Raw genomic sequence first — 25419 nt, 5'->3', positions numbered from 1 at the left:
TTCTTAGTGTTGTACGTAGATGATATCCTACTCATTGGGAATGATGTAGGTCTATTGACTACAGTTAAGAACTAGCTAGCGACCCAATTCCAAATGAAATATTTGGAAGAGGCTCAGTTTGTTCTACATATATAGATCTTTCGGGATCGTAAGAACAAAGTGCTAGCATTGTCTCAGGCATTGTACATTGACAAAATGTTGCTCAAGTACTCGTATGAAGGATCCCAGGAGGGCCTAACTGTTGTTCAGGCATGGAGTCACTTTGTCTAAGGACATGTGTCTTAAGACGCTTCAAGAGGTTGAGAAAATGAGATAGATCAGTTTTACCTAGGCGTTGATGACCCGGTTTATGAAGGCTCTCACGACTACAGTGTTTGAAGGTCACCTACGGAGCATGGGTCTACAGGATCGGCTGCGACTGGACTAAGGCAAGTGGGAGATTTTCTTGTACTGGGCTTTTATGCCCTAATTTATTGTTTTGTACTAGTGTATTATACACCCCACTTCGCTTTAGGACAAGTGGGAAATTGTTGGGGTTGATGCCCTAAAGTCTCATGTCCTGTAGTTTGTAAACAATTTGTACGAACGCTTGTGTTGTTAATATATGTTTACTTCACATCTTGTTTTTTTGCTCAATTACTTGTTTTATTTGCTTTACCACAAACCAATAAACATAAAATCCTTGGTTATCTGTATGTGACTCAAGTATGTATGTGGTGTCATACAAGTGGATCATGTCTTGAGTGATAACCAAAATGCTCTGTAGTATATGGATATAGGAGGGAAACCTTATCCTGGTAACGCTACGGATTTGACCCACTTTATGAATGGTCACAAGTATTGTGACTTGTCACAGATGGTCTGATCCTGATCATTCGTGTTGGGGACATGCGAGCGGGGGCATCCTATACAAAGAGTTTGTATAAGACCTGACCACGAAGTGTTAACGTCTCGTTATATAACACCGTTTATATGACCATAGGTAACATGACCTCAATCCTGAGTGAGTTGGGAAGTCTTGCCATTGAGGGCGGTCCTTTGATTTGTATAGGTACGAGTGGCCAGGTTGCTGATTCAAACCTACCATTTTGGGGATTCATCTGAGTTGGGAGCTAGAAACTCAGCTACACAAGATGAAATTCACTCATTCCCCAAGGTAGGGATAAGTAGATAGATAGCTCCCTTAAGAACTGATTCCGGGGCTTGAATGATGTGGCGCTACACATATTCTCTTGGCCTGAGAGGTGTTCACACATAGTTGGACTATGTTGTATTGTTCATTAGGGGAATCAATGGTACATAAGGAGTGAGATGTAACTACTGGGGCAAAACGATAATTTGGCAGAGCTGTATTTACGAGCATCTGTGAAGGTCATCGTACTCATCATTGGTTATATCCGATGACACAGAAATATATCTGTGGTAAGAAGAGTTCAGCTGTTGGTCTTTAGTGGAATGCCTGATAGTTAACGGATGGTTGATCTCATAGTTAAAGAGTTTAGTCAGCTATTCACGGATCGTTGGAGCTTTGAGCCACAGGTCCATTAGGTCTCCTGGGTAGTTTGGATAAAGTTGAGAACCAGTGTTTGGGTTAATTTGAAATGTTCAAATTGACAAGAGGAAGTTCGATTATATATGATATAATTGGACTGGTTAATTATATATGATATAATTGGACTAGTTAATTATATATGATATAATTGGCTAAATGTATGAGATACATTATTTTGGAGGAAATTAGATATAAATATGATTTATATTAAGTAGAGGAGAAAATACTATAGTAGATATGTGATATCAAACTATAGGATAAAAATATAGTATGATTATATTTATTATTAATTAATTGGTTAATTATATGATAGTTAATCCAAAAATCACGTTTGGACATGGGTTAGTGAGAATGAGTCGGTTATTGTAACCGATGAAATAAAAAATGAAATTGTTTCATTTTGAATCGAGAGTTTCGTCAATCGTTCAAAAGAAAAAGTGAAGCACGCACTGGTGAAAAGAAAACGATCACTTAAGTAAATTGAGAGCCTATGCGATAGTCGCTCTTCGTCTAGACGATCATCCATCTCGTGCCTAAATTATCGCACACTAGTTCCTACATGATCGTAATGCTTCTCTAAATGATTGTAGTGTATGTCGTGTTAGCTAAACGATCGTATACCATTTCCTCAACGATCATTCAGTAAAACTTACACGATCGTGTAGCTTCTCCTAAACAATAAGCATTGTGCTATGCGATAGCGTTTTTCCCCCCTCCCCCCCTCCACTTGCTTATCGCCTATATGATCCGTGTTTCCTCCTTCCTCTACCAAATTCACCAAAGACCACGCTTTGGGTTCTGACTCCGAGAATACCCGAGGCTCTTTTCTAGTGGCGTCGTCCCCGTGGCATTCGTTTCGTGTAGTTGTTCATGCTGCTGTTGTTGACGCTGCTGCTGGGCATTGGTAGATCGCGTGGAGGGTTCCGCTACGTTGAGTTTCGAAGATTGAAGATTATTTTCAACTGGTATGGCACTCTCTCCCTTAGGATATCTTGTTTATATCATGTCGATAATTAGTGTTTATTTGCATAACTGTTTGTATGAATGTATATATTTGTATTTTAGTCATTGTGAGATCGGAGCGATCCGAACATGCTCATGGAACTTTTCGGTAAGAGCTTCTTGGGCTAAGATTGATATACATCTAATTCAACTAAAGATTGGAAATCGACTAGATAATCCAAGGCCTATATGCCAATCTGATGGGTGATTCTAACCTCTTTTGCTAGAGTGTCAGCTAATTTATTACACAAACGATTTATATAGGTAAATGAAATGGATCTAAACTCCTTTTTTAGCATCTTAATTTCTTCGATGTTTCTTCCAATTTTGTTTAAAGCTAATTGATCATTATTTATGAGATTCACAGCCAGTTGACAATCAATTTCGACTCGAATAAATGGAAGGCACAGTGAATTAGTTAACTTTAAACCGTTGATTGTCACAATGAGTTCAATAATCGGAGGAGTAAATTTCATGTTAAGATTTTTTTAGAGTAATGCAATAATGGAACTGTCGTAGCTTCAAATAACTGCTCCCAGACATAGACATATATAATCCATTATATTTTTAAATAATTTTCTAATAAAATATTTTTGGGTTTTATGTCCTAAAACTCGTGGTTTGTAAACATTAGAACTTATTCTGAGAATTTAATAAAGTTGTTATTGAATATATTGGTTTTTAGGAATCCAATAAACCTAAGTCCCTTAACTGTTATATGAGTACTTGAATTTTATGTGGAGACATACAAGTGGATCAGGTTCAAGTAAATAGTCAAAATGATCTATAGTATAAGGTTGGGTATCTTATTCTGGTAACACTATTAGATGCGACCTACTCTATAGTTGTTACAAAGAGTTATAAAGTGCTACAAACGAAGTGATCCTAATTCATTCATGTTAGGACATGAGGAGTGGGGGTGCCCTGTGCAAAGAGTTTTGTGCAAGATCGGACCACGAAACTAGCCACTCTTACTTTATAACACTGTTTACTGTTTAAGACTGACTATTTTAAAGCGATGACCTAGGTAACTTGACCTTAATCCTAAGCTAACTATGAACTCCTCTTTGTTCGGGATTATCATTTGATTTGCAAATAGTGAGAGTAAACCAACTGCCTCTGCTCAATAAGCTTACCATTTTGAAGATAAGATCGGATGAATAACTGAGAACATAGGGTGCAAGAGGGAATTCGCTCCTACCCGATTAGGGTTAGTAAAGAGGTTGTTCCCTTCAAGTGTTGATTCTAGGTCTTGAACAAGAGGCCTCACCCTCTCATTGGCCTGAGAGGGATTCGATTTGTTGATTGGATCACAAATCAATTGTTTATTAGAGGATCAGTGGGACTTAAGGAACAAGAGGTAATTTCGGGGGTAAAACAGAAATTTCACCCAGCCGTTGTTACTAGTAATCTGTGAAAGGTTAACTTACTAATCATGGTTATATCGAGTGGACATAATATATCTACAGTGAGGGGAGTTCAGCTATGGGCTTTAGTGGAATCACCCATTAGTTAACGAATAGAGGTTAGATCGATCTAACGAATTTAACAGATTAATGTCGGATCGTTGGAGCCCATGCTTAGGTCCATGAGGTCCCCCTACTAGCTCGTAAATGGATTAGCTCTAGAATAGCGTGATAAGTTAATTTGAAGTATTCAAATTAGAATTAAATGAAATTGGAGAAATAATATTTAAATATAATTTAAATATTTGAAGATTGAATTGTGTTAAAAATTAATTTATATTTGATATTAAATTAATTAGAATTTATTTAAAATTATTTTAAATAATTATTTATTATATTTTATTAAGAATTAATTATGAAATTAATTTTATAAATTAATATATTTTCAGTTTTATTAAACAAAATTGATTTATGAAATCAATTTTGATAAAATTGAAAGAGTAAAGAAAAATACAAAAGTTGAAAAATGGATTTTCCATTGTCTTCTTCCTACTAGCTCACAAACAACCCACCTTACACTCTTCATTAAACTCTAAGCATGAGTTGCATCTCATGTAGCAAATCTCTTTGCATGAATGTCTGCAATATATTGAAGAGATTGGAGTGTTTTAAAGGTAATGCAATCCCACAATTTTTCTAAAAAATTCATGAGAGAAGAAGGTTGTTCTTCTGCTGGGTTGCTTCTGTGAGCTTCTCCAAATTCCCTTAATCCCTTACTTAATCTTGAGCACCAAGAGGATAGTAGAGAAGACCTTGGGGTGGTCCACTATAAGATTCAATGGAGATTTGCAACTGGTTCAAAGCTTAGAGGAAGTTCTTCAAAGGTATGTCATGAAACCCATTTATTTATGTTGAAGTATGTTTTTTTTTTTTGCCAAAATCAATGAATTAAAGTACTTATGGATCCTGATTTCTTCCGCTGTGCATTGGTACCTTCCAACAAATATGTTAGTGTTAATATTCTTGTATAATTAAATATCATATATAATAAATATTATTTTTTTAGGGTTGCCCTAAAAAGGCTCAAAGCCCTCAGGTGGGGCCCGAGCCCCAAAGGAAATTGAGATTGCATTAAGGGGCGTGTGTTCTGAAAGGAGAAAATTAGACCTCGAGTTCTAGGTCAACCAATTGAGTTCAAGAAATTATTCTAAAAAAAAGAAAAATAATCGACTCAAGCTTGACGTTGGGGCTTTACAACCTTAATGGCTACAACCATCCTAATACTGCCTATATTACACGTAACCTCAAGCAAGTGTCAGACAGTGGCGGCGCCAGGAATTCCATATAGCGGGGCATTATATGTACAATCTAAAAAAAAAAAAAATCTATAAATGAATGTAAAAAAAGTGTTCATAACTTCATAAATTAACTAACTTAATACATTACAATTTCCATCTACGAGTTTTCATATTTTGAAATTGATCCAACTTCAATATCTAACTTATCAAATAAATTCTTTTCAATCATTACTACAAAACTGAGCTTGAATGTTGGTTTAAAACTGACATTATAGGAGTACAATATCAGTTGAAAACCAACATTGCAGATCGTGCTATGAAATGTCTTTAATGTCGGTTTAAAACCAATATTATAGGTAACCAAGATTTCAATGTCGATTATCTTCAATGTCAGTTTTCAATCGCCATTGAATACTATCTTCAATGTCGATTTTCAATCGACATTGAACATCATCTTTAATGTTGGTTTTCACTTACTTTTTATTGACAACTGTTCATTATTAAATGTCTATAAGTGTTTTATTATTGAAAAAAAATTTGCTTACACACATGCAGATCAATAATATCTCTTTGTTACTTGTACATGTACACAAAATAAAATCCTAATTACTTTCACAAAACCCCAATAAGTCATAAAAAAGAAATTGGATGCTGATTTAACTCCAAAACCAAGATAAAATACATTTTTCATCCGAATCAACTCCATAATGTTTAGACAACAAATCCCTACGTATCGACCATGAATTATACATATATATTATATGTTAAACAAGTACAATATACATGCTAAGTTGCACATAATAATAGAATTCAAAATAAATGAACTACAAAATGGTTAAAATGACTAAAAATAAATTGAAGATAAATGAGGTTTGTCCCAACGATGCCTTCAACGATGTCAATTTTTGGAACTTAAGGACTATTCTCCCACCTATAAAATAGATAAAACGACAATTTGAACAAATAAGTAAAACATATCATATAATATTACCCTTGGTGAACAATAATAAAAAAACTAGTGACCCAAACAAAACAACCTTAGTTTAATTCAATTTCTTGGCCTAATCAATTTAGATTAAAAATAATTAATAAAATGCCACAAGATTTGAGAATCAACAAATTAGTCAAGAATGAGTAATCAAGAAATTACCATTTATACAAACAATACCTTATCAATTATAAACGACCTTGAATGCTAAAAGCTCACAACAATGCAACACCGAAAAATAACTCTAGATATCCTCTAATACTCTAGATGTCGAAGCTCAGATGCAATGAATTGAAGAGGACTACTTAAATAGGTATCATTTCAAAGGTTCATTACATTTAAACTACAAAACAGAAATCAGAGTGGATTCACTTTAAATGATAATGCTCAATTCAACACATAAAAATTTAATTCAACACATAAAAATTTAACCATCCTTTGAGATTATAAATGTTGAATGCAAGGAGTCGAAGAAAATTGCTTAAATAGGAAACAAATCAAAGGCACTTCACATATAAACATATAAAAAAATCGAAAAAATGAAACCTAATTTAGTGGAAGCACTTGACATTAGTAGCCAAAAGCAATTATGAATAAGCAAGTACTTGCTAAATTCTATTTTCAACAAAAAAGAATCAAAGTCAATCTACTTTACAGAACTAAGTAATAGATGAACTTTAACTCAGTAATCTCATTATAAGATACAACAGTCCCGATATCTTTTGACAGATCATATAAGTTCAATAGAGACAACTCATATAAGTCGAATAAGTGAGTAGATACAGCTCGATAACACCATAAATATGAAAGATTCAAAGTTCTCAACCTAATGAAAATATTGCCCCTTATTCTAACTAGTGAGACTTTATAGTCATGTAATAGCAAGCTAGGAAACATGTACTTCAGATGGTAACTACTTCTAATGACATTAAGAAACTTTAAGGTTAAAAGAACCAAAGTGAAACTCATAAAACCATACATTTTATACCTTTTAAACCACAAAGATTATTAGGAAATACTGACCACTTACATTTATGTATTTCGATTGAGAAAAATATTTCCTTGTCAATATTATCCATTGGTTGTAGCCTTTTCTCTGCAAACGACAATTGATCTAATTTTCAATTCTCTGGTACAAGTGAATAAGACAAGCAGGAAAATAAGTCACAAGAAAGTTATTTGATCAATTGAGATAATGAAAATAGTAATTAATGGTATCCTTAATTTATTGGTTCAAAAGCAAGTTAGGGAACCATGAAACTACAGTAAAAAAAACAATAAACACTTCCATAAAACTACAGTAAAGAACATCAGATCCTCTTTGGAGATACTCTTTGAGTATAACCATCAATTTTAGCCATTAGCAAGATAAACAAAAACAATCCTTCATGAATCGAATAGCTGAAATAATCACAAAAGAAAAAAAATCATCAACTACTAGAGACAGCTAACCCATAATGCATTAATAGCCCATGTGAGATGACTCTATTCGATATCTAAGTAGTACAAAAAAAAAAAATCCCAACAAGCCACAAAAAAACATGAGAGTAATATGTTTCACAACATGATCTAGTTTTCTTAATTTGTTTTTTAAATGGGTGTATGGGTTGTATTTCATGATCATTAAGTACCAAAGCATCTAATATAAGTTACAAGTTCAGAGAAGGAAAAATAAAAATAGAATGCTTCAAAGTACCAATTTTTAAATTGAGTCCATAGATTAATTAATTCCAAGAGATACCTCAGCTCATGAATGAAGCATCCGACGAACATCTTTTCGAACATTATCTCAGACGGTAGGAAATCGGACAATAAAAAAGAATAGCAGTTTATTAAACTAAGTTCAATATGAATTCAGAAGACAAAAGCACTAAAACTAATAGCATATAAGTCATACCTGATCATTCCACCTTTTATTGTCCAAGGATCTTGCCATGTTTCGAAAAGATCTTGAATAAGTTCTTGTATATGACTTGAGCACTGATGAAGTTCAATTGGAAAGAACAACAAAGCAAAACAAACATACAAGTAAATCGAAATCCATCCATTCAATATAAGAAATAAGAGCTAAATAAACTCTTGGCCAAGAATTTTAGATGCCAAACTATTTATAAATTTATTGCCACTTAAAATAGCTATAAAGTGAGAAAGATTAGGATGCTAAATAGTTTTAAATTATAAAAGAATCTATATTCTAATCTAAAAACTAGATTAGGATACTAAACAATTTTGTAAAAAAGCATATTAGGATACTAGATTGGCTATATTGTATGTACGTACACTACAAGAAAATTGAGCTATTTCGATAATCTTTTATCGGAGGCTATAAAAAACATTCGAAAAAGATGTACATTTATTGAAGGTATTGGAAAAACCTTTGAGAAATATGTACTTTTTATTTAAGGTTAATAAAAACCTTTGAAAAAGATATATATTTATTGGAGGTTTTGAAAAAACTTTTGAGAAATATGTATTTTTTATCGAAGGGTAATAAAAACCTTTGAGAAAGATGTATACATTTATCGGAAGCTTTGATAAGTCCTTTGAAAAATATGCACCTTTTATTGAAGGTTAATAAAAACCTTTGAGAAAGATATACATTTATTGAAGGTATTGGAAAAACCTTTGAGAAATATGTACTTTTTATTGAAGATTAATAAAAATCTTTGAAAAAGATATATATTTATTGGAGGTTTTTTCAAAACCTTTGAGAAATATGTAGTTTTTATCGAAGAGTAATAAAAACATTTGAGGAAGACATACATTTATCGGAGGCTTTGATAAGTCCTTTGAAAAATATGCACTTTTTATTGAAGGTTAATAAAAACCTTTGAGAAAGATATACATTTATTGAAGGTATTGGAAAAACCTTTGAGAAATATGTACTTTTTATTTAATATTAATAAAAACACTTTTGAGAAATATAACAATGTTATCATTTATCAAAGGATTTCAGAAAACCTTTGAAAAATTTATTCTTAATAAAATTATTAAAGATGAGATTTATTTTCATAAAAAATATATATTAACATTTATCAAAGGTCGTTAAAATACCTTTGGAAATACTTACTTTTATCAAAGGTTAGTAGAAGCCTTTGAGAAAAATATGCACTTGTAATAATTTAGAAAAGAAAACAAAAACAACCTCTAGGGTTTTGATTTCGTGGTTCTTCTTCATCTTGCTTGTCGCCATTCAGATACATACTTCATCTTGTTGTTTTGATTTTGTGGTTCTTCTTCATCTTGTGTTTACAGTTCTGCTTCATTTTTTTTGCATATTTCGTTTCGTTCATCTTTACGCTGTTTTGATTTCGTTTTCGTTTTGTTTCGTTCATCTTGCTGTTTTGATTTCGTGGTTCTTCTTCATCTTGTGTTTACAGTTTTGCTTCATTGTTTTTGCTTATTTCGTTTCGTTCATCTTCACGCTATTTTGATTTCATTTTCGTTTCATTTCATTCATCTTGCTGGTTTGATTTCGTGGTTCTTTTTCATCTTCGCACTATTCGTTTCGCTGCTAAGCTTCGTTTCGTTTGCCCTGTTCTAGCTCCGCCGAGCCATTCCATCACTTTCAGGTTGCAAGCAGCTCTTACATTATCAACCATTCTTAGTTTTATTCATGTCACATAAAATCTGTCTAAATCGTATCTAGTTTATGAAAGGTTTATATTCTCAAATACAAATGCTTACCAGAATGTTCTTTTGTGATATTTCCTTTGTGAGTTGTAATGGAGATTTTTATTTCAGTAGACGTAATGTTGGACGCATGCGTTTGTAAGGTTGTAAGGTGAGAAGGCAACCATAAGGTGAGAAGGTAACCATAAGATGAGAAGGCAACCATGCGTTTGTAAGATTGGACGCATGATTGGCCGAAGTATTGGCAAGAGTCGTTACCAAGAGTTGCTCATGCATTGGGTATGCGTGAGCAAGAGCAGAGAAAGTGAAATATTGAGCGCAAGGCGCTGGGCAGACGATCGTGTAACAAATGAGTAGAGCTACACGATGAGGTAGACGATCATCTAGTAAGTGAGTGACGTTACACAATACGGTAGGTGATCGTGTAGACGGGCACTGAACGATTGAGTAGTAATGCGGGGAGCTAAACGATGAGGTAGGCGATCGTTGATGCGTTATTTTATGAGGTGAAATTATGGAATGAGATGCGGTGATGGAAATGTGTTGAGCAACAAGCTTTCTCAAAAAAATCCAAGTATAAATTCCACTGAGTTTCCTGGTAAGTCTAGGGTCAAACTCAGGGACTAGGAAAAACGGTAGGCGGTGGTAATTTTCAAGAAAACTTTAGGGTACCAAGAAATCAAATAGTTGTTTTGGGTTGTTGTTTGCAGTAATAAAATAAATGAATGCGGTAGAGTTACGAAAAAAGTTGATAATATGAAAGATGCGATGAGTATGCGGTGAACGGGTTGAGAAAGGGTTCGGCTAACACTTTCTAGGTTGCGTTCATGTTATGCGACTATGCAACACATATACAATAGCAAACCATCTCTCGATGCAAATGCTACGACTTCTAACACTAGAACACATGTGATATATGCGATGAGTCTATAGAACCTACACGTAAACCTCTATTCTTATCCATGCGATGACAAAATGACACACACACAAATAAGGCAACCACATAATATCATAACCTATCTCTAGGGTGCATGCGATGCATGTTGGCAAATAGAGCTTATCTCTAAGTCCTTATCTCTTGTTTATGCAGAACTAATCTTGCTCTCTTGAATCTAGATTCTAACCTAGCTCTCTTAAGTCTTAGGCTCTTTCTTTAGACTCTCTTTCGAGTATCTCTAAAGGGGTGTTAAGCACAGCATAAAACAAGATAATCGTATACGATGAAGATCCTAGGTCATATTAGCTTAGTTCTTCTCAACCCATTCGATAAATTTAGCTACTCATGCGTGCTTTCAAAAGAGTGAACATATGTAGATAAAGAAATTCCATTGTATAAATATAGAGTTGAAATACAAAATAACAATGCAAGATGAGAATAAAGAGCCTGGTAGCAATCTCCTACTTCTCAAGGCTTTTACACTGTCTTTTCTACTCTGTTCAAAAGATAGTCTCACTCTCGTGAGAGTCAGGCCGCTCTCTGCTTTCCACGCCTCTGGGTTCTCTCTCGAGTTTCCTGAGTGATCTTCCAGCGTCTCTTCCCTTTTCTCGCTCCGCTTTCTAAATAAAAAGGAAAACTATGGACAAGGTTATTCTATCTAAGGGAAAATTTTCCAAGTGTTCGAACTCCTTTGCTGAAAGTTTCCTTTAGTATTTATAGTGCTTCAGGGTGAAAGGCGGCTTCTTTTTAATGATTTCATAGATGGGATGATTTAATTCTCTGACTGATGCGTCAAATATTTCTCACAGAAAAGCTGAGTGTACTTGCTACAGTAGACCGTTAGCGGCTTGTCAACTTAATTCGGACTGGACCGTCATCAGCTTTCTGTCACATCGTGATTAATTATGCTTTTCACCCAGATGCGCCCACCAAGTTGCGTCGGCTCTATGCCTGTCTCTTATACACATCTAGATGTGTATAAGAGACAGGCTCTGTAGAGCCATTCCATCACTTTCAGGTTCACAAGTAGATCTTACATTATCAACCATTCTTAGTTTTATTCATGTCACATAAAATCTGTCTAAATCGTATCTAGTTTATGAAAGGTTTATATTCTCAAATACAAATGCTTACCAGAATGTTCTTTTGTGATATTTCCTCTGTGAATTGTAATGGAGATTTTTATTTCAGTAGACGTAATGTTGGACGCATGCGTTTGTAAGGTTGTAAGGTGAGAAGGCAACCATAAGGTGAGAAGGTAACCATAAGATGAGAAGGCAACCATGCGTTTGTAAGATTGGACGCATGATTGGCCGAAGTATTGGCAAGAGTCGTTACCAAGAGTTGCTCATGCATTGGGTATGCGTGAGCAAGAGCAGAGAAAGTGAAATATTGAGCGCAAGGCGCTGGGCAGACGATCGTGTAACAAATGAGTAGAGCTACACCTGTCTCTTATACACATCTAGATGTGTATAAGAGACAGTCACTAAACGATGAGCAGACGTGCTACACGATAGGCAGAATACTAAGTGATGGGTGTTGGACGATTGACGCAGGCACTGGGCGATGACGTTAAGCGATAGGCGGATGCATTAGACGATAAGGCGTCAGCGCTAAACGATGGAGGTAAACGATGGGCGCAGTAGCTAAACGATAGGCTATACGCGAGATCGTTGAGAGCGAGATCGTTTACTAAACGATTGAGCTAAATGATGGGCCGCTGGAGTTAAGCGATAGATGCAGGAACTAAATGATGGGGCGGGGTGTGACATGTTCGGATTGTGAAACCAATGGTTATCATCTTTTTGTTTCTAGATGGAAGTAAAATTTGAATGAATGCTTTCTCCTGTGACCCTTTCTTTTCACAATCTTTTGTTTGAACTCTTATTTTGTTTTGTAGACGGCTTAATGATAACTGATTAAATAGACCAATCTCGAGAGAATTACTGGAATTACAAGTCTTAAACTTGTGTAAGACTTTGTATAATTTCATCGTTGTGTATTAGTTCATTTAGGTGATATACATCCCTAATTGAAGTTTTGTGCCATGTCATGTGATTGGTCTATGATGGATTATGTCTTCTTTGTTTCAAGGATGTCTCAAACAGTGACTTGTGTGGAACAATACCAACTAGTGGACCATTGAGCACATACGTTCAAATAAGTAGGTTTCTGAATTTTTTAAACTAAAAACAGAATGAAAAATCATGATGAATACTTATATTATTTAAACTACTTTTAAATACATTATTTACTTTTCTTTTATTGTCATTCTCTCCCTTTATTGTTTGAATTGTAAATTAGTTTAAAGTAACAATTTGATGTTGTTAGATGTAATAATTAGTTTAAAGTAATATCTAGCCAAATGTGGATGCTTTTTTTAGGTAAAAATACTTCTTGAATCTCCATCTTCCTCATTTTTATTCTCTTGCTATTTCATATTTTGAAGTGCATAAAAGTGTATAATGCAGAGTGACACTCTTTTGCCAACATCAACCCAAAATGTAAAAAATAAGAGAATAGAATGAATGATTCTCTATTTGTATTGTGATGATCTTTAAACTACTTTTAAATACATTCTTTACTTTTCTTTTATTGTCATTCTCTCTCTTTTATTCTTTGAATTGTAAATTAGCTTAAAGTACTAATTTGGTTGTAATCTTACACTTTTTAGAAAGAAGTGTATAACATGGATAGAAGTTGGATGCAAATTGGAAATTGAATATTGTAAGAATATAGAAACAGAGTTGTAAAAGATGCAATGATGCAATACTTAAGACTCGAGATGATGTTGAAGCAGATTTGTTAATATTTGGAATGGTTCCAAGTTACACTAGATGGACAATGCATGGTGAAGAAAATTTTACTTATGAAGTAGGAGAAAATGGTAATGACACTGATGATGAAGTTGTTTTTGAAATACTAGAGGATCAATCAAGTTCATATTCTTATATTTGAAAATTGCACACACAAAACGTAAGAATGTATCCATTTTCAGATATAAGAATAGGCACTTGATTGAACAGTTTATATGTAATAATCTTTACGAAGATATAACAAAAAAGAGAAGAAAATATAGCTAGCTGTTAGACGAAATATGAACAACCTAGACGAAGTAATTCAGTAATTCAATAACTCTTATAACTATTTCCTAGCTAGCTGTTAGGGTTCTTCTTCCCTACAAGCAGAAAATTCCAACAAGACACAAATGTCCAAGAAATCATAAGGCAAACACCCTCGTGTTATATATTTACTTCAAAGAAAATCAACTAATAATAATGTTATATAAGCTAGTTTACCTTTCTCTATATAAGAAAGTGACTACAAGCAATAAAAATAAAAAACCAAATCATCACATTACCTTCTGGATACAAACAGACATTTCATAATCATAAACATTTCACCAAACAAGTAATCTGATTCCATGCAAATAGTGGGAAAAATCCACAATAAAGAGTGTAATCCTTCCTTATCCCACTCCCAAAACCTAACTACTAGTAGACAAATGAAATTCAATAGTACAAAAGGCCCCCATAATTCCCAAAAATCCAACCCATTAAAGATCCACCAAAAACCCTAACAAGAAAGAAAATGAAGGAAAAAAGTACCTTTCCTGGCCAGCATTATCACAAATATGAGCTTTAACACTCTTATGTTGAATACCGAGCGTCCTAGTCTGAAAATCGACGTTGATTGTAGCCTTCGAATCCAAGCTGAACTCATTTCAGGCAAACCGCGCCAAAATCTGAGATTTACCCACCGTAGAGTCTCCGATCAACACCACTTTGAATACGTAATCTATCTTCTGATTGGCGTCCCCATACCCACTACCGATAACCATTTTCCAAATTCTATGCTCACCAAACCCTTCTCCCCAAAAACTGAAAAACAAGAAGAAGAAGCAACTTGAAATGGATCCAACAAGAAGAAAGAGAGTGACAGATCTCAGTAGATCCTTTAAAACAAGAGGGATAGTGAGAGATTGGGAGAGGGAGACGAAGAGAAGGTCGTCGAACAATCTAACTTCAAAGGAAGAAGCTAGATGCCGGATGGAGATGTGAGTCGTGAGGTCGAGACAAGAGGGAGAGACTAATGTAACGACCCACAAAAATCGTTCTTCAAATCGTGCCATTAAGGGGCGTGAAACTCGGATAGCATGGCCAAGAAGGAGTCAAGACCCATCAGAAAGCATCCCAAAGACAGGTAAGGCTGACACAGCTATCTTGGTCAGGGCACCTACATGCCCAAGTACGGGCATATGAGGGCGTGGCAAGGCAACATGGTGAGACATGTGCCAAGGACAGCGCCCATGTGTGCCAACGTGTGCACAACCAAGCGCGCACTCACAGAAGCACACAGGCCCGCGGCCAAGCACGCACCCTTGTCCAGAGTGTGCGAGTCCAGATGCACACGCCTGTGCATGCCCCCATGCCTGCACACGTGGCCCATAGGCAACGCCCATGTGCAAGCAACAGGTGCGCGCATTCTCTTGCAACGCGCCCCTTAGGCACAAGCGTATGGTGGTCCTTGCGCATGTGCCCACGACCCAGACGCTTTGAGAAGACACGGAAAGGCACCTAACTGTTCTAGACGGTCTTGAACGCCACCAGACAGCGCCAACGCCCATAGGAAGCGCCCAGGCACATTTGGAAGCATCTAGGTAGCCCCACATTGTGTTGAAAGGGCCTAGACAGCCCCACACAGTGCCAACATGGGTTAGGCAGCCCCACACAGCCCTGGAAGTCTCTAGAAGAGTCTAGACAGTCCCAGAACGTGCAAATGACTCTGAAAGGCTCATGGGCATGCTAGAATGTCCCAACGCCTTTTCAAATGTACATAGTTTAGATTTCTTTGTAATGGTCTAGAATTATCTAGAAAAGTCTAGAAGGATCATAAATATACTAAGTGAAGGAAATCAGATTCTGAGATTTCCGTGAGCAGCGGAACAAGACTATTCCAAATTACAATCATGAATGAGCATATATTTACAGTCGACTTCTAAACAAGCAGTTATACAATTCAAATGTATAAATTACAGCATGAACAATACAAAGGCATTAAGGAAAAACTCTACACACATTTGCAGATGTGTCTCCACACTCCGTTGCGCAACCACTCGAACAACAACAACCACGAGCACTCGATCTACACGACCGCAACACCGTACGAACACAGCACGAAAACTTCGCACTCGTTCTCAATGATCTCCTCGATCACGAACTTCTCTGCAACACGAACGGCCTCCACAGCACCACAAACGACCTCCAGAAAACCTCGACGGTGTCGAGTTGAGTTTGACACCACCAACAAGGAGACCTTGGTATTCTCGATGTGAGAATTCAGAGGGTGGGCTCTGTTTGGACTTGGTATGAGGCAGACGAACGGAGGAAACAATGATCGCATACATGACTGGGCAAGAGGGAGATGGTAGAGACCTATCGTATACGTCGATGCCCAATCGTTTAGATAAAGCTATGCAATCGTCTAGCAAAAGCTATGTGATCGTTTAGTCTATCGTTTAGCTCGGTCTATCGCCTACTGACACTACACGATCATTTACCTTGGGCCAACGATCGTCTAACAAAACTATGCGATCGTTTAATAAATACTGCACGATCGTTTAGCTCTACTCTACACGTTCATTTAGCTCGCCCAGCCATCGTTTAGTAAATCTGAATTTACTTGATGACTTCGTGAGTTTCTTTTGTGCGGAGAGAAAACTCAAAAACTTTTTCAAATCTTTTGTAAAAACTTATTTTCAAAATAAGAAACCACTTTTCTTTTAAACTCACGGTTACCATGATTGAATAACCACCCACTACTTTGGTTCTTTAAAAGAAAAAGAATTAATTAACCAATTATTAATATTATTATAAATATAAATGATAACCAACTTATCATACTATATTTATAACCAATAGTTTTAATATTTCATGTCATGTAACATATAAACCATAGTTCTTTTTCTATTCCATGGTACTTAATGTAAATCTCATTTACATCAATCCTCCACTAGATGTATCTCATACATCAAATCGATTATATCATATATAATAAAAATACCTCTTGTCAATTTGAACATTTCAAATCAACACCAAGAACTAATCCTCAACTGAATCCATTGAGCTACTAAGGGGACCTCATGGACCTGTAGCTCGAAGCTCCAAAGATACGTGAATAACTGATTAAACTCTTTAGTCATGGGATCTATCATCCGTTAACTGCCAAGCACTCCACTAAAGACCGATAGCTGAACTCTCCTTACCACAGATATATTATGTGTCCATCTTAACCAATCAGCAGTGCGACAACCCTTCACAGATCGATCGTAAATACAACTGGGCCAATAACCGTTATGCACCTTTAGTTATATCTGTCTTCTTAACTACCACTGATCCCTCTAAGGAACATAAGTCATAGTCCTACTATGACTGAGTCTTTTCTTCAAAAGAGAAGTTGTGGCCACTATATTCAAGCCCCGAAATCAGCCTTTAAGGAAGCAATCTCTCTACTTATCCCTGCTTCGAGAAAGCAGTGAATTCCATCTTTGTGGATTGAGTTCCAAGCTCTTAGACCAGACAAGTCCCCAAAAAGGTAGGCATGTTGAGTTGGCAATCTGACCACTCTCACCCATACAAATCAAAGGACCACCCTTAAAGGCAAGAGTTCTCAAAACACTCAGGATTGAGGTCGTGTCACCTATGGTCATTTAGATGAGATGCAAGTCTAGTCATCTCATGGTCTAGGTCTTATACAAACTCTTTGTATAGGAAATCCCCCCTCCACGTCTCCACATGAATGGTCAGGATCTACCATCTGTAGTAGTTTACAACATTTGCAAACCTCTACAAAGCAGGCCGTATCCGTAGTGTCACCAAGATCAGGTATCCCACCTTAATCCTTATACTACAGNGTTTACAACATTTGCAAACCTCTACAAAGCAGGCCGTATCCGTAGTGTCACCAAGATCAGGTATCCCACCTTAATCCTTATACTACAGATCTATTTAGGTTATCACTTAAGTCACAATCCACTTGTATATCACATATATATGCTTAAGTTCACATAAGATAACAAAGGAGCTCTGTTTATTGGATATGAGTAAATATGAGTAAATGTCAGAATTAAATAACACTTAATTTATTCATTGAACAATGTGTATCTTTACAAAACAACGAGACTCCAGGAGAATTAGGACACCAATCCCAACAATCTCCCACTTGTCATAATGACTCGAAAGACTAATGTACAATACAATATAAAAATGTACAATATACAATAAACTAGGGTAAACTCCAGTATCATCTCCCACTTGCCCTAGACAAGATGTCGCATGTCCCGCAGTGACCCTCGAACACTTTAACCGTGAGGGCCTCTGTAAAGGGATCAGCAACGTTGTGCTCCGATGCGATTTGCTTGACTATCACATCACCGCGATGCACAATCTACCTAATTAGGTGATATTTCCATTCTATGTGCTTACCCCGACGATGACTCTGAGGTTCCTTCGAATTTTCCATAGCCCTACTGTTATCACAATATAGTGTGATTCGCAAATCCATGTTTGGAACAACTTCCAAATCTAAAAGAAACTTCTTATGCCAAACAGCCTCTTTAGCTACTTCATAAGCCACTACATATTCGGCTTCCATAGTGGACTCCGCGATGCATCCTTGCTTGATGCTTCGTCAAACTACAGCCCCTCCATTCAGAGTAAACACTGACCCCGATGTCGATTTGCGAAAATCTCGATCGGTCTGAAAGTCAGAATTCGTGTATCCTGTAAGGATCGGATTCTTATCTCCATACACGAGCATGTAGTCCCTCATTCTCCAAAGATACTTTAGGATCATCTTGATCTCCGTCCAGTGATCAAATCCTGGATTGGACTGATACCGACTGATAATCCCTACTGCATAGCAAATGTCAGGTTTGGTACACAACAATGTATACATCAAGCCTTCTACAGCAGAAGCATAGGGAATCTGTCTCATCTCCTCAACCTCTTGAGGTGTCTTAGGACATTGATCCTTAGATAGAACGATCCCTTGCCTGAAGGGTAATAAATCCCTCTTGGAATCCTGCATCTTGTACCTGATCAACATTTGATCAATGTACGATGCCTGAGATAGGGCTAACCGTTTGTTCTTGCGATCCCGAATAATTTGGATCCCAAGAACATACTATGCCTCACCCAAATCTTTCATTTGGAACTGGGCAGCTAGCCAACTCTTAATGTCAGTTAGATACCCTACATCATTCCCAATGTGTAGGATATCATCCACATACAGTACCAGGAAAGCTACTAAGTTGTTGATGGTCTTCTTGTAAACACAAGGCTCATCAACGTTCTGGTCAAAGCCAAGCGACTTGACAGCAGTGTCAAATTTGATGTTCCAAGATCGAGATGCTTGTTTCAGCCCATAAATGGACATATTAAAGCTTGCAAACCCTTTGCTCTTGATCTAGAACGACAAACCCCTCTGGTTGAGTCATATAGATGGTCTCTTCAAGATTATCATTAAGAAAGACAGTCTTGACGTCCATTTGCTATATTTCATAATCATAAAATGTGGCTATGGACAGGAAAATCCAGATAGACTTCAGCATGACAACAGGTGAGAAAGTTTCCTCATAGTCAACTCCCTCAACCTGGGTATAACCCTTTGCCACGAGTCTAGCCTTGAAGGTTTACACCTTTCCATCTGTACCTCTCTTTCGCTTATAGATCCACTTACACCCAATTAGGTCTTACCTCATTAGGTGGATCAACAAGCTCCCATAAGTTATTAAAGTACATAGACTCCATTTCCTAGTTCATGGCCTTAACCCATTCATCTTTGGCAACATCCTCCATTGCTTTCTTAAAAGACAACGGATCCTCGACCCCAATATTCGTAATGACGTTTTGGGCTTCAGTTAAACCCATGTAGGGATCCGGTGGGTTCATAACCCTCCCACTACATCGAGGAAATCTCAACTCTTGAGATGGTTGACTAGACATCCCGACCTCAACAACTCTTGTTGATTTATCAGCTTGTTCAATAACTCTCGTTGAACCCTCAGCAGTCTCAGTCTCACTTGAGATATCACGTCAAACGAGTTTACTTCGTGGCTTATGATCTCTCATGCGATCTTCTTCCAAGAAGATAGCATTAGTGGAAATAAACACTTTGTTCTCACTTGGATCATAGAAGTATTCTTCTCTCATTTCCTTGGGGTAGCCTACAAAGAGGCAACCTTCATCTCCACGCTCCGTTGTGCGACCACTCGAACAACAACAACCACGAGCGCTTGATCTAGCGATCGCAACACCGTACGAACACTTCACGCTCGTCCTCAACGATCTCCTCGATCACGAACTCCTCACAACATGAACGACCTCCACAGCACCACGAACGGTTTCAGAAAACCTCGATGGTGGTGGGGTTGAGTTTGACACCACCAACAAGGCGAATTTGGTATTCTCGATGTGAGAATTCAGAGGGTGGGCTCTGTTTGGACTTTTTTGAGGCAGACGAACGGAGGAAACAACGATCATGAGTTTCTTTTTCGCGGAAAGAAAACTTAAAACTTTTCAATCATTTTGTAAAAACTTCTTTTTAAAATAGGAAAATCATATTTCTTTTAAACTCACGGTTACCATATTTTAATAACCACCCATTACTTTGGTTATTTTAAAAGAAAATAATTTAATTATCCAATAATTAATATTATTATAAACATAAATGATAACCAACTTATCATACTATATTTATAACCTATAGTTTTTGTATTTCATCTCATGAAACATATACCATAGTTCTTTTCCTATTCCATGGTACTTAATGTAAATCTCATTTACATCAATCCTCCACTAGATGTATCTCATACATCAAACCGATTATATAATATATAATCGAAATACCTATTGTCAATTTGAACATTCTAAATAAACACAAAGAACTGATCCTGAACTGAATCCATTGAGGTACCAAGGGGACCTCATGGACCTGTAGCTCGAAGCTTCAACAGTAATGAATAACTGACTAAACTCTTTAGTCATGGGATCACCCATCCGTTAACTGCCAGGCACTCTACTAAAGACCGACAGCTGAACTCTCGCTTACCACAAATATATTATGTGCCCATCTTAACCAATCAGTAGTGTAACAACCTTTCACAGATCGCTCGTAAGTACAACTGGGCCAATAACCGTTATGCCCCTGTAGTTACATCTAACTTCTTAAGTACTACTAATCCCTCTAACGAACATAAGTCATAGTCCTACTATGACTGAGTCTTCTCTTCCAAAGAGAAGTTGTGGCCATTTTGTTCAAGCCCTTGAATCAGCCCTTAGGGAGCAATCTCTCTACTTATCCCTACTTCGGAAAAGGAGTGAATTCCATCTCGTGGATTGAGTTCCCAGCTCCTAGATCAGACAAGTCCCGAAAAAGGTAGGCATGTTGAGTTGGCAATCTGGCGACTCTCACCCATACTAATCAAAGGACTGCCGTCAAAGGCAGGAGTTCCCAAAACACTCAGAATTGAGGTCATGTCACCTATGGTAGTTTATACAATTCAAATGTAAGTTTCTAGTATCAACGATGTTATATATAGAGTCTAGTCATTTCGTTGTTCAGGTCTTATACAAACTCTTTGTATAGAACACCCTCGCTCCACATTTCTACATGAATGGTCAGGATCTACCATCTGTAGTAGTTTACAACACTTGCAAATCTCTACAAAGCGGGCCGTATCCGTAGTGTCACAAGGATCAAGTATCTCACCTTAATCCTTATACTACAGACTTATTTAGGTTATCACTTAAAGCATGATCCACTTGTATATCACATATACATGCTTAAGTTTACATAAGATAACCTAGGAGCTTTGTTTATTAGATATGAGTAAATGCTAGAATTGAATAACACTTATTTTATTCATTGAGCAATGTGTATCTTTACAAAACAACGAGACTCCGGGAGAATTAGGACACCAATCCCAACACTAGGAAGTATATGAAAGGACCTAGAATGGCTTAGGGACATATCAAGACACCTTGAAAGTGTCTGAAAAGAGCCATGGCTGACCTTATGGGGCATAGGTTGATGGGAATCCATATAAATAGCCCAAGGGGGCCTCATTTGTAAACATCTCAATATCAAACGTCAATAAAGCCTCTCAACATTCTCTTAAACTCACTCACTTGCCCCCACACTCTTCAAAGCTCTAAGTCGTGTACCTAACGTATCTTCAGTAGACACAAGTTGCTCTTTAAAGGCTTACTTGGTGTTCTTTGATAGCAACATAGCCCAACGGTTGGTCATCTCAAACACTGACCCCGTGACAGGTGGTATCAGAGCAATGGTCCTTGTACCTACGTACCCACACACACATAACTCGTTGTTATTGAGGTTTATTCAATAAAGATGTTATTGAATATGTGAATTTCACCTTAAAACTCTAAATCCAATAAACTAAGAACCACTGGTTATAGCATTAATATTTGAACTATATGTGGAGACATAAAAGTGGATCAAGTTCGAGTAATAGTCAAAATGGTATATAGTATAGGGATCAGGTTGAATACTTTATCTTGGGAACACTATGTGTAACACCCCGCACATTTTTAATAATAATGTAATTTCAGTAACTTTATTATTTGGAATTTTAGTAATTATTATTAGTGGAGGGAATTTTTAAAATTTTGGACTTCAAGTGTAAGTGCAGGAATTTAATTTGTTGCGTGAAATTATTCAATTTGGATATTAATGGTAGAAATTAATTTTCTTTTGAAAAGAAAAAGAATTTAATAGTATAAAGTGGTAAAAGAAAAGGAATTAAATATAATTATATTTATTTCCTTTTTAGTTTTATTATTATTATTATTTATAAAAATCGAAATTTCTCTTCTTCTTCAACCTCACAACACGTGCCCTAGCCGACCCCCATCCCTTCATCGCATGGTCGCCACCGTTATTGCCCATCCGACCACCGTTCGTCGACCGCCGGCCCAGCATCGCCTCTCTAGCACGACCGCCATCTTTCATTTAGGCTGCGTTGCCGAACCGAGGGCATCGTTTCATTCGTTAGCCGCGCATCATATCCGTCCGGCTCCGTCGCTAATCCGATCCGTCCAGCCGAGCAATTGTCCAAGTTGCCACTACTCGAGCCCAAGCCCGTCTCTATTGATCTCGCTAGCTGGTCTGCGTAGGTCCACGCCCGCCTCCAGCAGCCACCCGACACTGACCAGCCCTGTTAGTTGAGGCCGAGCCACTCTTCCAAGATCTCTGCCGTTGCCCGTTGTCGTTTCTCCATCCGACCAGCCGTCGGTTCGGCCTTCGCCATCATTCTGTAGGGTTTTTGCCAGAACTTGGAATCTGGGGTAAGATCTAAAGTTTGTATTTTCTTGGATGGGTTTGGTCACTCTTTGCGTTTGGATTTAATTTAGTATAATGTTTATGTTGTGAAGCTTGGATTGAAGTTTCAAGTTGTTAGGACCCACTGTCCAATAAGATTATAGTTCGGCTCCAGAGAATTTTGGAGCGTGTTTGGTAAGTAATGTGAACTTGAAGCTCTTCGGAATGGGTTAATATGCTGCAAATTGGTTTTAAATTCCAAATTTTGGGTTATGAATAGATTAGTATTTCCGTGCTAAGCTTGGAACAGATTTCTGGATCATCACATCGTTTGGGTAAGTTGTTTTGTGGCATATAAGGTATTTTTGTATTTGGAATTTAATCCTAAATGTTAAACTTAATTTTGATTTTTGATTCAGGGTGTGATTCAAGAATTTTACTAAGTTAAAGGAGGGTGTGGATTACTTTTTGTTAGATTTGGTTTCGAGATAAGTAATTTTACTACTGGAACTGCCCCACGAGCCAGGCATTAGATGTATGCTAGCCTGATAAATGAATGTTATGGCAGAATGACAGCATGATAGATTGATAGTATAACATGATCAAAGTATGTTCTGTTACGAGATCCGAATTATTTATTTATGCACATAAACATTTTAATGCTAGTATGAGATGGTATGTGCTTCCATGGTTGTATTTGATCTGATGATGTTGAGGTATACATGTATGTTGTAGAACCATGATGTTGAGGTATATGTGTATGTTGTAGAGCCATGATGTTGAGGTTTATATGTATGTTATAGATTCATACAGTGATAATTATGATGTTGAGACTGTACAAATGTCCTTACTAATTAGTTAGATACCTATTAGATTTTGTGTTTCCTTTGGGATTCACCAGTTTGTGTTTCTTTCGGGATTCACCAGTTTGTGTTTCCTTCGAGATTCACAAGTTTGTGTTTCCTTCGGGATTCACCAGTTTGTGTTTCCTTTGGGATTCACCATTTTGTGTCTCCTTCGGGATTCACCAGAGGTAGTGGGCATACTTAACTACAGTAGGATAGGACTCAGTCTCCTTCTTGGTTCATGTGTATATGTGTCCCATGAGGACTAGATCAGTTTATATGTTTCACCAGAGGTGGGTATCTTGAAGACATAGATGCCCAGCCTGACCCCATTAGTGGGGTTACTTACTGAGTATTTTATACTCATTCTTTCTCATGTTGTTGTTTTAGGTAAGGGTAGAGATATACCCACGATGGACAAGAAGAATTCGTGATCAGACTTATTTATTATCCTCTATGATTTCTGGGTACCCTACTATTGTTTTAATATTTGAATTTAATGAAAGTATTTTGAACTTACCTTATTTAATTAGCATTATTTCACCATAACAGAGTGTCGTTTTGAGTTCTATGTATGCATGTATTTAGTAACGGCCTAACTTAAGTCCTAAGGGGTCGAGTCGTCACAGTTGGTATCAGAGCCTATGTTTTGGGTTCTGTAGACTGACTTACTACGTAAGTATAGATAGTCCCTATGGCCCAGTAACGGATCCCTCGTCATCGCCAGGTACGTTTTACTAATGAAAGTTTCAATGCATATATGAAAACATTGATGTAGTGTTTTAAATGCACGATGTCTGAGAAAGACCCAGAAATAGCTAGTTAATGTATGAATTTATGACGGGACAAGGCACCTAAACCTAGAACAAGAAAGACAGTTAGAGAAGAAATAGAAGCAGAGAGAGCTGAGAGTAGCCAGACTGTTCGAGCAGCTTCAAATCTGCCTGTGACCCAAGTTGATGAAAAGGCGATGGATGCTAGAATTAGTGAAGCTGTTGCATCCTCTCTAATGGGAAAGCTGCAGGAACTGATTCGTAGCACGATGGCAGAACAGATTGTCGAGACCCAGGCTCAGGAGAAACTGGTGCCACCCGAGCATGTACAACAGACCCAACCGCAGGATAGAGATATGCAGGGCCTGTCTCTTGAGGCTAAACATCTGAGGGATTTCTGAAAGTATGACCTTGGCCCCTTTGATGGATCGTTGGGGGACCCCACCAAGGCATAGATGTGGTTGTCATCTATTGAGACAATATTCCATTTTATGAGGTGTTCGAAAGAGCACAAGCTTTAATGCGCAGTCTTCATGATGACTGGTAATGCAAAAATTTGGTGGCGTTCAGCAGAAGATGATTAATACTTGTGGTGAACTTGCAACCTGGGAGCAGTTCAAGGAGCGCTTTTATGAGAAGTACT

General features: G+C 37.1%; 1 protein-coding gene across 1 annotated transcript in view; it reads left to right on the top strand.

The window, feature by feature from the left end:
• The window catches only part of LOC120084703, a 43846-nt gene extending 18669 nt beyond the window's left edge, over window positions 1-25177 (top strand). Inside the window, 1 exon segment of the mRNA XM_039040517.1 lies at window positions 24854-25177. Coding sequence (XP_038896445.1) covers window positions 24854-25177 — 324 coding nt within the window.
• Window positions 25178-25419: the final 242 nt, after the last annotated feature.

This window comes from Benincasa hispida, chromosome 9 (assembly GCF_009727055.1).
Source record: "Benincasa hispida cultivar B227 chromosome 9, ASM972705v1, whole genome shotgun sequence".
In the NCBI taxonomy this organism is placed as follows: Eukaryota; Viridiplantae; Streptophyta; class Magnoliopsida; order Cucurbitales; family Cucurbitaceae; genus Benincasa; species Benincasa hispida.
Note: the sequence above shows the minus strand (reverse complement) of the source record. Positions and strands in the feature narration are given on the sequence as shown.